The sequence below is a fragment of the Staurois parvus genome, unplaced genomic scaffold (genome assembly GCF_062004578.1).
Source record: "Staurois parvus isolate SC_StPar_1 unplaced genomic scaffold, SC_StPar_1.0 ptg001209l, whole genome shotgun sequence".
NCBI lineage: Eukaryota > Metazoa > Chordata > Amphibia > Anura > Ranidae > Staurois > Staurois parvus.
In genome coordinates, this window is record NW_028319005.1 from 52,221 (window position 1) to 71,134 (window position 18,914).

The following is an 18,914-nucleotide window of genomic DNA, read 5'->3' on the forward strand; positions in this document are numbered from 1 at the left end:
GTGTTTAGTGCTTGAGTGTTAAAGTGATATTAAAGCTTTAGTTTTTTTTCCTTTAAAATAAAAAGCATGTTATACTTGCCTGCCCTGTGCAATGGTTTTGCACAGAGCAGCCCAGATCCTCTTCTCGGGTCCCCCATCATCACTCCCGGCTCCTTTTTTTTTTTTTTTTTTTTTTTTTTTTTTCTTCTTTGAGTTTCCACCATAGAAATCCGCTTTTTATGGGGGCACTCGTTCAGGCTTGCTATTGACAGTGTGTCTCGGCTTCGCACTTAAAAACTTGGCTTTTGCATGGACAAATTTGCCCACAACCAACCTCCTGTGCCTTTGTCTTATGTTAAGTGATACCGCCCCCCTGCTCCGATGGGCCTGGCCAGCTGGCTGAAGGGTCAGGGCTAAAGTAGTTTTGAAATTTTGCTGCAGAACTCTACACCTAGCAGTCCGAACATGAAGCACTGTTGACAAGTGACGAATCACATCACTGCCCATAAAACAATATTAACCCAGCATTGTGGCAAGGTACAGGAGAAACTTTTGTGTGGATTTCAGTGTACAGGTAAACCAAATGGGTGGGATGCAAATAGAGATCAAGGCTGCAGATGAGCTTTAGCAGTAGAACATCTTATAATGGGGTAGTCTTAAATAAAGCAGGGATCAGACTTATAATATATTTATTTTGTAATCTTTATTCAGTACCATCTGAATATACTGTAGATGCTCAGTATATACCCCCTATGATAAGGGAATTGTGTCCACACCACTGGAGTTTTTATATCCATTGTGCAGCCCTGTCTTCTTCATCCGAAACTGTCTAGAGAAGTATCTATCTCAATTCAACAATATTTTATTTTATAATAATTTTAGGGCTCTGAATGGAATGCATCAAACCTAGAGGAACTCAACAATGCAGGGTAAGGGTTGTGTTTTTTTGTTTTTTTTGTTTTTTGTTTTGTTTTTTTTCTTTCCTAGACTGTTAATTTACTATGGTGCCTGTTTTATTTTTTTATTTGCTGTGTGAATAGCGTTTGTGAAGTCAGAACTTCAGATATATGCATTAATTTAAGTTATAGTAATCTCATTGATGATGGTACTCATTGCATGATCACCTTTTATCCACTATATCACTAGTTCACCCATAAATAATGGTTTAGATTAAAATAGATGCTGGTAATAGAAACAAGCAGGTCTCGCCTCAAAAAAAGCCTTTTTTTTTTTTTTTTTTTTTAACATGTGTTTCCATTTTCTTCGTAGCTGAATTTTGAGCGGTTTTGTTACCTGCTGTTGTAAGCCAGAATAACTTTTCACCTCCTGTCATCTTCTAGGTGCCCATTCGCATACATATTATCCTCCTAATAGTTATCTCCCCATACATTGTTTAGGCATGATATAAGTACTTGTTCAAGGGCCTAGTTTATGGGTTATGTCAGTATTAAAGCGGAGTTCCACCCAAAAGGGTAAGTTCCGCTTTAAAGTTTGGTCCCACGCTCCCCATTAAGGATTGGCACCTTTGGGGAGTGGGGGGGGGAACTGGTACCCGAATTTGACAGGTACCCGCTCCCACTTCTGCTGCGATCACCTAGGTGATCGGAAGCAGAAGTTGTCCTCCTACCCTCCCTCCCTGAAGTCTTGTGGGACACGTGACAGGTCCCAGAAGACGACGGGGCCATTCAGGAAGCTCAGTGCTACTCGTGCTTGCGCAGTGGGCACCCGGCTGTGAAGTCGCAAGCTGTCACAGCCGGGTACCCACAGTGAAGATGTCGGCGCCTTGAATACAGGATGGCCGGGGAAACGGGCTGCAGCGGGGGCAACGCGGGATCGTGGGACAAGTGAGTGACTGTTTTATAAAAGACAGCAGCTACAGTTTTTGGAGCTGCTGACTTTTATTTTTTTACAGAGTGCGTGGAACTCCCTGAGATTTTAGGGTTTAAGTCTTAAAGTGGAACTTCACTCTCTCAATAAACATTGACTATTTTTAATCCTTCTGCTGCTACCTTTAGTAAACAGATAGGAAAGTATATCATATTTACTAGTTTTTAAACGTTTTTTTTTTTTTACATTTCCTCAGTTACTTCCTGGATTCCATGCCTAGGCAAATGATGTCATACATCCCAGGAGCCTTCAGGAGGGGAGGGAGGGTTCTCAGCTCAGCCAATGCCTTGAGCTAAGGGCAGATGGATTACAGAAAGTAAATGCCACATGAATCATCTGCCCTTACTCAAGATGGCCACCAACAAAAATACCGGGGGGGGGGGGGGTTCAAAATTAATTCTCAGAAAAACAACGCATGGAGACATGGATGGATGGGTGAATTTTTTTTTCTTTCAATATTAACAATGAATTAAATAGCATTTTGGTTTGCGGTGCTCAGATGCAGTGCAGTTAAATTTTAAGGACTCATTTCAGAAGATAGGTCAGTTAAGGTAGTATTAAAGCCTCAGTTTTTGTTAGCTTATCACATTGAGCACAATAAAATGAACATTTCCCAGTAAACTATCTTTTACACTTCTCACTGTAGCAGTTGAAATTTTCTAACTTTCAATGCTGCTGGCTCCTGCTTTCTCAGTGCTGCTTCCCTGAACTTATGGTCTTCACAGGAGAGCAGTAAAAGATAAATTTGCCTTTTCTTAAGAAAAAAAAAATAATAAATGTGCATTTTATTTATTTTTTTTCATGCTACTACCTGTAAATTCTTGCACCCGTAATCAGCAGATCGCAGGTGCATTGCCAGGCTTCTTCAGACACATTCCGTATAGCTCTTTGCCCTTACATCCCGTATGCGCAGACAGTTACTGAATTGCAGGAGGACTCAAACTACAAGAGCGCTCATCAGCGCCCTCATAGTTCATTGAGAACTACAAGCCATCTGCCACAGTGAAAGATGGGACTTGTAGTTCATTCTTTCACAGAACAGTAAATAAATGATGTGGGTGTGGGTCAGCAGTCAGGACACCAGCTTAAACAGGAACATAGGCAGAGATTGAAAGCTAAAGCAGCTGCATACCCAGCATGTGATTAAATAAGCTGCTGAAACAGCTGAAAAACTGAGGGTTTAATAAAAGTGTTTAGAATATATTCTGACTAGTTCATGACGCTGAAATCCTTGGGCTAAAACTAGGGCCGCAGATAGGGCAGTAGAGCCGGCCCTCCTGCCCTCCTGTACCAGACCCAGGTTCTACCAGTTCAGTGGGGGAGAGAGGGGGGGGGACTCCCTATAAATACCTTTTGGACACACATAGTCATCCCACAGGCTGCCGTCAGGTAGGATGTATGGGAAGCCATGATTTTAATGACATCCCTGGCTTAAATTGCCAGTGCTACATACCCAGCACTGAGAACAAATATACTAAAACTGGTGTGTGTGTGTGGCCTTTTTCTAGCTCATCTGTGTTGTCTTACAGAAAGTAATGGTGAATGGCAATTCTTTTGCAAATTGGGCTGCCCTCCACTGAGAAGTAGAAGGTATGGGCAAATTGCTGTATAATACAAATGATTAAAACCTGCACTGATCACATCCAAGCACTGTGTTTATTATGAACAATGGCCAAACTTTTTAGTGGTTTTTAAAAGCATGACCTTTTGTATTTCATATGTGCACATTTGCAGTTTGACCATTGATTGTAGAAAACCCTCCAAACCTTGGACTTGACCAGTAAGAATTTTTAACTATATTTTTATAGTACTCTGGCAGCATCAAAAGTGCGGTGGATAAGGGCCTGATTTCTATGTTTTTTTCTCCTTTTTATGTTGTGTAACTTAATATATGTTTACTGTGTCAAAATTGTTTTTTTTTTTGTTTTCCTTTACAGAATTGGCTACATACTTAATGTGACTAGAGAAATAGACAACTTCTTTCCTGGCCTTTTTGCCTATCACAACATTCGAGTTTATGACGAGGAGAGTACTGACCTGCTGTCCCATTGGAATGATGCCTATAACTTCATTAACAAAGCAAAGTTGGTATTGGTTTACTTTCATTCGGTATTACCACAAGTACTTCTACACTTGTAGCAAACTATGCATGTAAATATTATTCTCGAATCTATAGCTCCATTAAAAATGCTTTTTAAAAATTCTTTGCCCATCACAACCGGTAATGAGCATTGTAAGTGAAGAATTAAAAACAAAAAAACATTAATAGTCAAATTTAGATCGCAAGGAGCAAAAAAAAAAAAAGAGTGCTGAAACCCAATAGCATATGAATATCAGAAGATATCAAACTGTCCACACAGGACTGAAGTGTAGAGGGTCTCTCTGTATTAGAACCAAGACTTGAGCTACTAAAGGTACAAAAAACAAGTAGTAACCAGAGTATCATGAAACAGTTCCTAATTTCCGCCTTGATCGGAGAGATTAAAAGCCCCCAGTAAGGAAAGCCACAGGTTACGGAACCTCATGCTGGTGATCAAAGGACATTCCCTCACAGTATGTCATTCTGCAGCGGTATTTTTCAGGGTACATTTTACCCGATACAGCCATTGCATTGCAGATGTGGGATTGTCAAAAAAGCGAGTGTCATTTTTTTTGGCGACCTCACGGAGGCAAGCAGGGTAGAGCATAGCATAGGTGGCGTTAAGGCATCGGAGCCGTTGTTTCACCCCAGTAAGCGTGGCCCTCCTGTGTTGGAGCTCCACTGTGAAATCCGGGTACAGCAAGATTTTGGCATTATCTGCAATAGGGGGATTCACTCATGGTTCTAGCCTTAGCAAGAATAGCATCATGATCTTTGAAGTTCAGTAGCCTGAAGAGAAATGGGTGTGGAGGTTAAACACACTGCGGGGGGGGCCTAGCTAGGGCCCATTCCACAAAAAAACACAAGAGAGAAGGAGTCTCTGCCAAAAATGTTGATCAACCAGTTTTCAATGCAGGGTTTTTACCTTCAGCCCGCTCCGGGATTCCAATGACTCCCGCACAGTATTGCATCTTAGTCTGTTCTCTAAATCATCCAGGCGGGCTACATGGCCAGTGGATACAGCGTGCACATATTGGACATCTGTTTAAAACTGCAAGCATTCATCCTCCCATCATGCTCACCTTTCCCACTAGGGCCACTGTACAGTCCTGTACGTACTACATACCTTGCCTCACCAAGGTCAATTCAAGCTCCCTTAATTTCAGATGCAAGATCAGGTATGGCTGTGTTGCAGGAGCTACCTGCTCTAAAATTTGTCTTGTGAGTGTGGGTTCAGAATCATCTGGCCCCCGATCCCTCTCCAAGGAGTTAGATTCACCAAGGGTCTGTGTCCTTACAGCATCCCAGGTAGATGTTTCTGCAGGCTCTAGGCTCCAATCATCAGCCAGTGTGTCCTCTCCTGCAATCACAGCTGGAGAGAGGCTGCCATTTTGGGATACTAGGTCTGCTATGTTTAGTGTCCCTGCCCGGTAGCTACACTAGGTATTAGGACCAGAGCAGCACCAGGTAGCACAGACTGAGAGATGTCTGAGGATATAAAGATCAAACAGCCATCCCTGCTGCTTACTCCATGTGCTACCAAGCTATGCCCTCAGCAATAAATTCTATGCACATAATCTCTTGCCCTTAAGAGATCACATTTCCATGGTCAGCTCCGCTTTTCCTGATATTGGACCATTTCCTATGTAGCGCAATGACTTCACCCACTATGCCCTTACGTATTACGTCACAACCACATGATCCACTAGTGGAACATTTTGCATTGAATTTCCAGCACATTGGATATTGAGTGTATATAAAAGTATTCACTTATTTTTGTTTTTTTTGGGGGGGGAGTTTCAGTGTTGCATAAAGAAAATTGCTGCACTTATTGAACTTCTTTAAATTCCTTTCACATGATTCTTAGAGTGCCTCTGGTTATAATCCCCCCAAAAAACTCTCTTTAGACCTATAAATAAATGCTAAACATAGTAGTCTTTGTTCTTTTCACTCAACAGTTTTGCCTAGTTATAATGCTGCTCTTAAAAATTCTACTACATTTTTTAGCTATAATTTGATGATAAACCATAAATATTTAAATATTTTTCTTCACTAATTTAGCTTATTTCAAAGTCTATGATTTTTAGCAAAGGAAATTATGATGGGAGGGGGGTGGAAAGATGATTTTATAATTTTTTTTTTTATTTTTTTTTGGGTCTCTGTTAACCAATGTATTTCCTGTTTCTCTTAACCATTGCTCCTTTCCCCATGAAATTGCAGACTCGCGGGAAATATCAGAGGAAACAACCGCATGTTGTTTCTATTTGGTACCAACTTGTACATATGCATGGACACATGTTAACTGTCTGGTGTTACTATTAGAGCCCTAATACTTCTGAAATATGATTTATCTTTGTTATATCTACAGGAAAAATAATTCCAAATGTCTGGTGCACTGTAAAATGGGAGTTAGTCGCTCAGCTTCTACAGTCATTGCTTATGCCATGAAAGAGTATGGCTGGTCCATGGAGAATGCATACAGTTATGTCAAACAAAGGCGCAGTGTCACCAGACCAAATGCTGGTTTCATGCGTCAGCTCTCGGAGTATGAGGGAATCCTTGATGCCAGGTAATATACCATAATTTCTTATGAGAAAGGTAGGAACAGGACATTTTAATCCCATATTGCTTGCCATCACTTCTGCTAAAGGGTACTAATGTTACTAATATTACCCTTCCTGTCCACAGCCATGCTAGGCCAGGATTGAAGTTGTTGACATAAGTTAGGCTTTAACATGTTCCAAATGCAAATTCATAGTAGGATGCTATGCAGAGAAATACAGTCGAATGCTACTAATGAGTTCTCATCAAATATATGAAGAATTCTGTCTGTGACAAAAATGGGCTAAAAAAAACAGAGACAGCTGCTGAATAATTCAGTGGTGAAGGTTTGAGAAAGGGACTACAATCTGTCCCGCAACACCTCAAACAAAAACCTCTTTAACAACTGTAACAACATCTTAGTGCTGTAAAGCAATTCCCAAAAGACCAGAGCTAGCCATACATGGATTGAATGACAGTTAAGCAAGGATCAGCCAAGATTCAAACCGTCTATGGCCAGACTGGTTGTACTGATGCTGATCCATCAACCAACTTCAGCGCAACCAGCCTGTTGGATTTTTTTCATGAGATCACCAGCAGAACACAATAGTGCTGTGTGTGTAGGGGGGAGGGGGGATTCCCCCATTAACACTGACTGTGAGGAATTAATAATTTTTTATTCCTTCCACCTGTGGTCAAAGGAAAGAAAATTTACATAACCTATGAGCTGCTCAAGAAATCATTAGGTATTCATATCTTGACAAAAATGTTAAATTTTCACCCGTGCTTAGGGTCTTTCCTGTGCTTTAATCTGTTAGGAGGCTGACAGTTTTACCTTCCTATAAGACTTAGAGTTGTTGATCAGTGATAAAAATCAGTAACTTTTATTATTTTTAGTAAACAACGACACAACAAATTGTGGAGGCAACAAGTGGCGCAAGAAATTCCCCCAGCTGATTTGGAGGTTATCTTTCCAACAAAGTTTCAGCCCAATAATCTGGAATCTGAGCTTGAATACAGAATAAGTGATGATGTGGATCCAATTTTGTCTGAAAAAAGATGTTTTAGGCATCTTACTCATGAACTAATTGAGTCACCAAATGTGATGCTTGAAGTGGAAGAGCTAGAGAAAGATGCTCTTCTAGGAGAGGCCCCTTTTCCAGAGCCATATTGCACAATTGAAGCCAAAGAGAAAAGTGATTTTGATTTCAGGACGTGGGAAGTGAGAAAGAAGTTGAATTTTGAAGGCACCTTTACCTCCCCAAATTTTGAAGATGAACAGAAATCAACAGAATGTGGCAGTAAGAAACGGGTTGCTTCTTCAGAGTGTAGCAATGAGGAGCTGCAAATGAACAAGGATTTCTATAACTGCAGCAGCAAGCGAAGCTGCCCGAAAGATAGTGAGGTAGGAGCACCTTTTTTATGGATTACCAGTGCCTTCGTATTCTGTAACATTTTAACAATTGTAGAAACCAGTCAATTGGTTTTATCTTGGTGCATAATGTATGTAGACCTATCGATGGCTGGTTCTGACCAAAACTTACTTGCTTTTCAGGCCTGGTTTAAAGGGATGCGTTTGAACAGTTTTCCACAGTATGAGTTAAAATTACTGGTGTTGGTGAGACGACACTGGAGGGACCATACTCTAAATTTGAAGCAGTATTAAACACAAAACCAAAAATGTAATATATTGCAGCTTATTCAGTCATTTGATGTATTGGCTGCATCAGTTTTGTTTTCCTTTGTTTTTTGTGTTTTTTGTTTCTCCCCCCTTTGTTTTTACCTGGTGATCTGGCCATTACCATCCCTTCTCTATTAGTGAGACAAAACTCTGGATGGATGAGATGGGAAGCACAGCAAACAGCACCATTGTCAGTCTGCAGAGGGAGGGTAGTGTTAAATGTATTTGTATTAGCAGATTTAGATACAATAACAAATGGAAGACAAACTCCAGCCCACTCTTTATAATCTGTCACAGCAAACCGTTTTTTTCTTTATGGGATAAAGGTTTTGCATGAATAAATAAAGGCTGATCATTTTAACCACCCCTGCCAGTGTTAGATGGTCTGTCTCATCCATGTATACCGATGCATTCTGCTAGAGAGCTTGTGTTATTTCAAAAGCAACAAACTTGCCGGCTGGTTCACCAGAAGAAAATAGAAGAGAAAAAGGAAGCTAGCACAGCCATCACATCTGAGAATTGGTAAGCTGCAATATAATAAATGTTTGCTTTTGGGTTTAACACTGCTTTAATTAAGTCTCTTAACATAGTTTTGCCAGTGAGAATTTAAATTCAGACTAAAAAGTATAAAGGGTTAATAATATCTGCATTTTTCACATATAACAATTTATATTCAGTGCTAATGTGAAGATAGTACATCTAAACTAAAGAAATCTGAAAGATTTTTAGTTATGGTTGAGTACATGTCTTTACTCTGGAATATACCCCCTGTAATATTTCCCCTTGGGTCTAGTTTGAGTCCAGTAAACATTTCCCAGGGGTCTCGTGTCATATTTATATATGATATGATAAGCTCATGGCGTCTAGGCCACAGTAACTGTTCTAATCTTTCTCACTAAGCATAATGTGCCCTTTTTGTAACCCAATATGACTTGGAAGGACTGTGAAATGTAGAGGCTTTCTGACTTATGTAGTCTGTAGCACTATAGCTTTTGAAAGTCCTTGGCCTTTTGCAGGATTTGTGCACTCTTTTTCTCTCCTGTGTTTCTCCGGCCTTAGTATCTCAGATACTGGGAATTTTTGCCTGTTATTGTTTTTTTGGTTATCAGTGCTTCTTTCTGTTTTTTTCTTTAAAAAGATTTTATTAACGCTTTTGTCCTCATTCATTATTACTGCATATACTATATGCGGGGAATCTATCAAAACTGGAGCAGACAGAATCTTCTGTAGCTGTGCATGGCAATCAGTTCGCTTCTATCTTCAGCTTGTTCAGTTAAAATGGAACTTTTGTCTCTCAATCAACATTGACATAATGTTATATACTGTTAGCATTAATAACTAGATTGGAAAGTATTTTATTTTTACTTGTTTTAAAGAAGAACTCTGGGATGGGCAAAAAATCATCTGTACACCACCCCTATACGAAACACTAGTTAATAGTGTTTAAATGTTTAATGTTTAAAATCCTTACCACTGAAGAGAAAAGTCCAATTGAATTTTCAGGATGACATCTCTTCAATTAAAAAAAATAACAGCATCTGCTCTGCCAAGGAGGAGGTAAAATATCAGGAATCACACCATATCCTCTCCCCTCTCTCTCTGCAGTGATTAGAAACTACATTTCCTATCAAGCACAGCAAATTTAAAAAGGTTAAATGGTAAAAGCGTCAGGCAATTGGGGGGTTAATCGTGAGCCGTGTGTGTGTGTGCGTGTGCGTGCGTCCGTCCGTCCGTCCGTCCCCCTTGCGTATCCCCAGGGAATCTGTGCTGTTAGTAGTGATGACCAAGCCTGTGCCCCCACTTGGCTGTCATAATGCCGGTGGTTCTGAATCCCGACCCTCCCCTTTGCTTCTATTCTGTCGGGGACCTGAGATGAGACATCAGTTGCTAGGACATGGCCTGCTGACCTCAAAGCAAAAAAGGAGGGGAAGAGATTCCTGGCCCGGGAGGTGGTTGGGGGTTTGGCAGACAAGACCCAGAGTGTCCAGAGCTGTAATTGTTAGGTTACAGCCTTCATGGGCAGCACACACCATGAGTCTGAGAGTCCCGGTCTGCCCACTACAGCCAGCCACCAGAGATGGAAGTACATCACGGCTTTCTAGAAAAAGAACTACTGAAGGGAAGTGCAAAGACCGGTGGCTGCGGGAATAGGAGGAATAGCAGCCACTGTTCTTACTAACTGGAAACCCATGGGAATTAACGGTTTTATTTAAAAATCATCAGCCTTTGTTAGAGCTACTACTGAGTTAACAAGAAGATGGATGACACATTCAGTAAAGGTAGGAAATCGGCAACTAGGACATGGATATGTTTTTGCTTGGAGTTCTGCTTTACACTTCATTTTTTTTTTCTAATTTACATTTCCCCAGTTACTTCCTGGTCCCTATGCCTAGGAAAATGATGTTGTACATCCCAGGAGTCTTCAGAAGGGGAGGAGGGGTTTTTGCAGCTAAGCACGCCTTCCTTCCTGCATGCATGGCTGAGCTAAGGGTAGATGGATAGTAAATGCTAGATGAATCATCTGCCCCTGCTCAAGATGGCCACAGCCTGAAATGCTAGGGGTGTTTTTCAGTGATTTTTCAGCAGGACAAAGCATGGAGACATAGATGGATGGATGTGTTTTGCTTTTGAATATGAAAAATAAATCAAATGGTGTTTTTGGTTTGTGGTGCTCAGATTCAGTGTAATCCCACTTTAAGCTTTGAAAATGAAAGCTAGAAGCTCATTGGTTGCCATGCACAGGTGCTCCAGATTCTTGCTTCTCCTGTCTTGGTAAATTCCCCTCTGTGTCAGTATAATAAACTATCCATACTCGCTTCTGAAACGCTCACTGTAGATGAATGGCTACAGGGCGGCCCGGCTGAGCTGGCTCACGTAAATGTACGCGATGCAGCATTTATGTGTAGGGGGTCGCGCACCCACCGCCTCAGCTGTGCTGTCATAGGCTACAGCACAAGCCAATCGGCGAGTCCCGGCCAATGATTTGTTGGTAAACAACACAGGGCTCTCTGAGTGCAGCAATGCGGCTGTTTTTTTTTTTTTTTTTCCTCTTTGCAAAGGAGGGAGTAAAAAACAGTCACATCCAGTAGCACACAGTGCACACATTAAACTTATTAGGCACACCGGTAACCCTTTGATTGCCCCTAGATGTTCACCCTTTCCCAGCCAGTCTCATTAGTACAGTGATAGTATTGGCACTGATCGCTGTATTAGTGTCACAGGTGATGTCCACAAAGCGTTCGTGTCAAATCGCCTTAAGCGCTATCACAGTTCCACTATGAGTCGCTGATTGCCACCACTACTAGTATAATACATTTTTTAAAAATTCCAATATTGTAGACTCTATAGCTTTCACGCAAACCAATTAATATATGCTTATTGGTATTTTTTTACGAAAGACGTGTAGCAGAGTATATTTTTGGTTTAAATTTTATGAAGAAATTTGATTAACTTTTTTTATTGGATATGTGTTATACCAGAGAGTAAAAAATATTTTAATTTTTTTTTCAAAATATTCAGTCTCAAATAAAAAAAAAACAAAAAAAACCAAAGTGAATATGCTAACTTGTCTGGTCCTACATATAATCTTGTAATTAAATCTCTTATTTTTCTTCCTAATAGTCCATCCTAATATGCTGCTTTAGTGAATTTACTTAATGCAATCCATTCTCGCCCACTTGTGTTAAACACCATGTTTCAGATCCATATGTTACAGGCGGTCTAATTAAAGGTTTATAAAGTTGTATTTCTCTAGTTTGGATTGTACAGTGGATTTTATTCATATATCTTATGTCTCATTTTCTTCTGGCTTAATGCCTCATTCACCTGGCAGTGCGAAACCTGCATTTATATGCATTTAGAGGACTTTTAAAAAATAAAAAGCACATAAATGCAGGTAATGATTTGTCAATGGTGTCTTGAAATAAAAAGGTTGTTGAGTGTGTGTGAGTGTATATTATGATATTGCACAGAGTGATCCCTGACCTGTTGTGTTTTTTTTTTTTTGTTTTGTTTTTTGTGGTTCCTTGTTCCTCCAATTGCCGACTTAGCAAACCTACTTGTACTTTGTGGGCACCCTTGCGAGTGCACGTTCCAGTGCGGGCTGTGTACATTCATCTGCCATTGAGCCATCTCCCCGTATCCTCCTCACAGGAGTTTTACTGACAGCAGCAGCAATCTATGCCTCTTGCTGCTCTCTAGGTCTTTTGTGAGACTAGGAAGAGAAGAGAGGAGAATGGTGCTGCAACCAGGTCTTTGCTGGAGTAAGTGTCGAGGGATAGGAAGGGTGGGGTATGCAGGGAATGCTTTAAAGTTGAGCTCCACCCAAAAGGGTAAGTTCTGCTTTAAGGCCTCGTCCCCTGCTCCCCGTTAAGGACTGGCACCTTTTGGGAAGTAGGTACTCGAATTTGACAAGTACCCACTCCCACTTCCGCTGCAGACTATTCACAAAGTGCAGCTCTACTCGGTATGCGCAGTGAGCACCCAGCTGTGAAGCCACAAGCTGTTACAGCCTGGTGCCCACACTGAAGATGCCGGGGATGACTTGTGAAAACACACCGCTCGATCAAAGGACAGGTGAGTGTTTTTTTTAAGAGTCAGCAGCTACAGTTTTTGCACTGGAATGCATCAAAAGCACACATGCAGAAACGCATCTGGAACGGAATGCAGAAATTGTGGTGTTAAACAGCTCTTTAACAGAAACTTCTAAATGCTGGAAAATGAGATCTGGGATACATAAGGAATTTGTTTATACTTCCCAGATATATGTTGAAAGCTCTTTTTAATGCAGAAGTGCCAGTGTGAAAGAGGCCTTAGGTTCTATTCAAACCTATGCATTGCAGTAATGCTCAGTAAAAGAGCGTTTTTACTGTGTGTTATCCTCACAAAGCTGACTGCGAGGATTTGCTTTACTTTGCAGTGCCATTCATTTTAAATGGCACCCCAGCAGCCACAATGTTTCTGCAGTTTAGCATGCCACAAAGTACACCTGTGAGCTATATATGTGAAAATGTGGTGCGCTGCATTGAAAAGATTGCTGCAGCTCTGTTGAAACATGCATTATGGTATGTTGTCAGCATGTTCAAAATGAATAGACTGCCTCACTGCAACGCACCATCACGTGCAAGTAAAACACTGCAATACAGCAGAGATGTCTGAATGGGTCCTTAATGTAGCTACTTATGTTCTCTGTGATTATAGATTCCAATTAAATTGGCTTTCTGAAGTGTATTGGTTTCTATTTTGGTTTTCTTTTTATTTTGCTGTCCTCCTACGCTACCCAGTGTGATCTCATACAGCATTTTGTTTTCTCCTCAATATATTTTCAAGGCCCAGGTTTTTTACTCTTTTGGTTCAAAGATCCCTGTTTAAGCTGATGTTAAAGCGCCACAGTAAAAACATATTTCAGCTGAGAAACCCCCATTATGTGAATTAAATAATTATAAAATTAATTATATAAAAATACCAAAACCTCTTTTAACCCTTTTCACTGCCAGACCATTTTTCATACCTATGCAAAAGACCCTAAACTGTTATGTGAAAGAAGAGGACATATAGAATAGGGGATGGTAGTCTCAATTTTGTATGTTACATAACATTTGTACAAATATTTATTACACCTATATTTTTCAGTTAAAAAAAAAAATATATGCTAAAGTTTATTTTAGTGCACTCCGATTCATATACCTATAACTGAACTCGGGGGGGCAGAGGAGAGCCTTTTTTGTTTGTGGGAGTGGCATTTTTAGCATTATTATTATTCTATTTATTTATTAACTATCACAACAGGTCTAAAAAAAAAATAGAACACTATGTAATCGTATTTATGGCGTGACAGGTAGTCTTTAGGGAGACTTTAGATGCCTCCTCGGCTCCTGGCCATACATATTTGGGACCTAGATTCCCCGATCTGCTTCATACATGGATGCTGCTGCCTGGATTCTGGCGTCTTTGAACTTGGATTTGCTCAAAGCTTTGCTGTCCTGGGTTAACTATGCTAAAGATCACTTTAAATCACATTCACAACTCCAATCAAAGTACACGAGCTAGACAAAAAAAATGAAGACATGGAAGACTGAGACTGAGCTCTGTAGTTACTTTTGCAGCGGTTGTTTTCTTATTCCGGGTCCCAATCCTACGCAATGTCCTTCTTGTCTCTTTCGGTCAGTTGACCTTATCGACCGCGCTTATGCTTATCAGATGACATTTTCCCAGAAACTGTATATGCCGCCATACCCTTTTGATACTGTATCTCGCAACATGGCAAATTAATTGGCAACTTCAGTCACAGAGGCACCAGCTGATGTGACTCCGTATTACTGAGCAGAGCAGACAGATGACAGGGCCATGAGAGCGGACATGGACTGAGCCTCCTCTGCTCAATGAGCGATGAGCTGTAAATGTTCTGGCTGTCCTTTTACACCCAACTACATCCGATCCACCTACACAGAAGAGGACACATTCTCTACTGTTTGCTTTTAGCAGATTGGATTGGAGTCCTGAAAAACTGATCAGAATGGTTGTGTGAAAGGGGCCTAATAGAGGGGAAATCTTCAGGGACAGTAGTTCTGGTGACCTGGGGGTCCCAAGAGATTCTCTTAATTTGCAGGGATTTTTCCCATTTCCTGTTTTGGCAGTGTGATAGGAAGTGAAGGGAATTCTCCCAAATAGGACACAGATGGCTAAAAAATTGGCAGGGGTTATAACCCACCCTTCCTTACTCTATCCAATATGGGGGAAAAAAGTTTTGCCTATAATTCTACTTTAAGGCAGAGGAAACTGGGAAACCGATTTCCTCCACTGGGTGGAACGTTTCATGCGCGTGCTTTTGCAGTCATTCTCTCATCATCTTGCCTAGAGGAGGGAACTTCCGCCTGCTGCTCTTGCTTTTGAGAGTGCTTTGTGGATCTACCGTTGTTCAGTCTTGTTCCGCTGCCTGCCTTCAGTGATTTGTTTGCCGCCGGCTGTATGTGTTGTTCTTCAACATCATCTGCTCATGTACGTGAGAAAGGGGGGCTGTGCCTTGTTTTGCGCCTAGTCAATTGCCAGCTACGTAGTGCAGTATGTCTTTTAATAGACACACATAGGACAGTCCTACTGCAATAAGTGACCTCAGCCCCCCCCCCCATCCTTTTGTTAATAGAAATGATTTCTCAGTATTCACCAATCTGCATGCATAGGTTCTAAGTTTGGTTCCAATCCATGACAGAGGCAAATTCTGGCGCTAGAGGATTTCCACATGTAAGTGTGCTTAAAGCCCATATTGCCATCTCTGATTCACAAAGACTTCACCGCCTTCTCCTGAAGAGCCTGCATTTGGCAAGTTCCAAATAACTCTGCTTTACAAAGAGTTGTTGATAATGTGTTCTGCCGTCCAATTAGAGGAGCAGCCTTCTGTTCCAGGCATATCATCTTTTGAAGCTATTATGGCTGCAAAGACCTACCCAATTCACCTAACAAGTAAAACAATTTCTCTTTGAGGACTGAAAGTAACATGTGGAATCATAGCAGTCTCCTAACAATGTGAAGGAGCTTTGTCCCTTTTTGAATGGGGATTTCTTGATAAATGTATCTGCCCACTGTAGATGCAGCAGTCATCCACTTTAACAAACATCCCACCAAACAAATTGATAATGTTCTTTCCTTTGGGGACTTCGCTGGCAATCATTTGGATTTCCTATTTAAAGGACATGTTACACCTGTATTTAAGGTGTAACATGCATCTACCACCTCATCTCCCTGATCTGCTCCCTCTTTGTGACAGCCTGTGGGGGACCTCCTCCCTGCACTCGCTGTCACAATTTGAAAACTGCGCAGAGTTCTGTGAATGAATGTCTACAAGTGCTGTCCTGGACTTCCAATAACTGCCTACCTGTATCAGAGGTATGGGCAGACAGTGTACAGACGGTCTGCAAGAGCCTGACATCAGCAGATTGCAGGTGCAATGCTTTACACGCTCCCAAGAAAAATAATTACTTCTTTTTTTTTTTTTTTCCTGCAAAAAAAAGGGGGGGGGGCCGTTTTTTTTTTTTGTTTTTTTTTTTATAAAGGTGATCATCTCCTTTTTTAAAGTGGTTAGAAAGGCTTTCAATGCATTAGGGGTAAAAAAAACTTTCATGTTCAACGCCCACCAGCCCACCAAAGACTTACCTGAGCCAATCTCGATCCAGCGCTGTGCCCAAGAGCGCCAGTGCAGCTCTTTCTTCTCAAAGGACTCAGTATGAGCCATTGGCTCCTGCTGCTATCATTCAAATCCTGTGACAAGGAAGCAGGGAGTCAGCAGTGTCAATAGAACACACATCCCAGTTTAGGATCGAGCCTTCACATCTGCTACCATAGCAAGTGCTATGGGGGCAAACACAGAAGAGGAGTACAAAGCAAGTAAGTATAACATGTTTATTTAAAAAAAAAAAAACACAAGCTTTTACAATCACTTTAAGTCTCACGTTTTGTTATCTGATGTATTGGCGGTGACTCAGATTTGTGGATCCATGTCAGTGTTAATCAGATGTCTTTAAGAAGACTTTTGGACATGCTTCTCTTTTTAATGTCTGTTCAAATGCATATTGTAATTTCGCTTGTGCGTGTCACAATGGGTATACACTTAAGCAGGAGTAGGCAACCTTTCAGAGGTTGAGATCTACCTGGACAACATGGAGGAAATCAAAGATCTCTAGAAAATTGGGGGAAGAGGGGGGCTGCAGGAGGTTCGTGGCTGGGCAGTGCCATTTTACAAAAAAAAAAAATCAAGCGCCCAATAAAAAGACAGCATGAAGAACACTTAGTGTGTCACTGTAGTGTCCTCTGCTCTTCACATCACTCCCCACACTATTGTGCCCTCTTTTGCCCATCACACACACACACACATACAAAGCACTGTGTAAGTAACACTCTCCTACCTGACAGCGTGTGTACAGGAGAGCAGAGAGCGAAAGGAAGCATAGTGCTGGATGGAGGGCGGGAGGGGGAGCTGCTGGAGTTGACTTTTCAGAATAAACAAGCTGGTGATTGTTTGCTCGCACCAACGCTCTCTATCCTATACTGTGCTACCTCCCACTCTCCGTTCTGCAGTGAAGGCTGGGGGGAAGCAGGGCCGTGTTCACGATCTACCTTTTGGCTTCCCGTGGTTGACCAGTAGATCAAGATCTACGGCTTGCCGACCCTCACACTTAAGGAGCATCTGCTTTGCCTGTTGCATGAAAGTGCACATCTATTTTGGCAAATAAAGGGCTTTTTATTCATTCTTGTGGTTTCTTGGTGGTTGGTTACCTCCTTTTGTAGTTTGTAAGCTCAAGCTTCACCTTTTGTAGCTCCACTGTAGACCCTTGATTTAATAACCATCTTCCTTTTTGGGATGGCTGTGCTCCATCTTTTTTTTTTTTCCCCCCAAGATTTGTTGGATATTCTGCACCCTGCAGAATATTTTAGAATATTTTCTGCTGTGATAGCACCATACTCTTGGAAATCATTTCCCATTGAATACCACACTCCATTCTGCAAGAGAGCTTTTTTTTCCATTACTGATGATTGCACCTTTTGTGGTGTTTGACATTTCTACAATACTATCCCTAACCTGAGTGATTTTATAGATTTTAGGATAGACAATGATCAGTTCTTACTGCCCCTTTACTTTGTAAGCTGTTGACCATTCAGTGGCCTCCAGCTGTTCTTGGTCTTACCTATGGTACTGACCCTTTTTATGTCCACTTTAATGCCATTTTTCCTAATGTTTGCACTTATTGTGGACACTTGTCATAACTTTAGATTTATAGGATTGTTAAGTAACAGTCATGCTAAATATTGCCAGATTCTGGCCGGTGTGAAAATGTATTCTTTCCCCCATCCTAGCAGAATTTTGCCCCTGGAAAACTTTGAGGGATCCCCTGTATTTTTGGCAGGGTTATCTATTCCGAACTGATTGTTTGGTGTCTTTCTTGATCACATGGTTTATAGTTTCTGGAGTCAAGATATTGGCCTTCATATCCCAGCATCTAATGTTCCCCACTTCGAGGCTTCCTACATATTAGTGGAACTTCATTCCTTTATTGTTAACAAATCATACTTGCCTGGAGGATCAGCAGCCAGAATACTTCATTACCCTGCTGCAATATTTCCCTAAACAAGATACCCTTGTGGGAACTGGTTACTGGAAGATGAGTTGCTTCTGCAACTAAACTATAGTCTTCTAATGAAGTTTCCTTACAGGCTTTCATGTTCCTATTTTCTATCAAACTAGTATTCCTAGAGTTTTCTTGGATTTCTACCCTTCTAGGGATGCACCGAAATTCAAGTGGCCAAAAACTCCCCTTTCAAAATGAAAAAAAGCACTGATACAGGTGCCCAAAAAAACCCACCCCTCAAAGTCGCCCAGCCGCTGCTCGGTAGTTCAGTCTTACCTGAGAAACCATTGATGCCGGTGTTGGGCATAGAGATGAGAAGGAAAGATGGCCGGCACACATCTCTCTGCCCTTGGAGGACTGGAGCGATGTCACTTCCGGTTCCGGTCATTAGCTCAATGCTTTGTTTTGATCTAATACTTTACATTGCAGAGGAGAGATGCGGGGTCTTATTGACCCCATATCTCTCCATAAAGCGGACCTGTCACTACTTATTTCTATCACAAGGGATGCTTGCATTTTTTTTTTTTTTTTTTTTTTTTTGCATTTCTTGGGATAAGAATAAAAGTGATTACAATTTTTTTCAAAAAGTTTAAAGTGCTCGCAGTGGTGAACGCATACGTAGGCCATG

The 18,914-nt window shown here is 41.2% G+C and overlaps 1 protein-coding gene across 2 annotated transcripts in view; it reads left to right on the forward strand.

Annotated features, from left to right (window-relative positions):
- The window catches only part of SSH1 (slingshot protein phosphatase 1), a 66,023-nt gene that overhangs the window by 38,809 nt on the left and 8,300 nt on the right, over positions 1 to 18,914 (forward strand). For both annotated transcript variants that reach the window (XM_089660189.1, XM_089660191.1), the window contains 4 exons: positions 862 to 908; positions 3,804 to 3,950; positions 6,315 to 6,515; positions 7,385 to 7,892. In XM_089660189.1, coding sequence (XP_089516315.1) covers positions 862 to 908; positions 3,804 to 3,950; positions 6,315 to 6,515; positions 7,385 to 7,892 — 903 coding nt within the window. The remainder of the gene's footprint in view (positions 1 to 861; positions 909 to 3,803; positions 3,951 to 6,314; positions 6,516 to 7,384; positions 7,893 to 18,914) is intronic.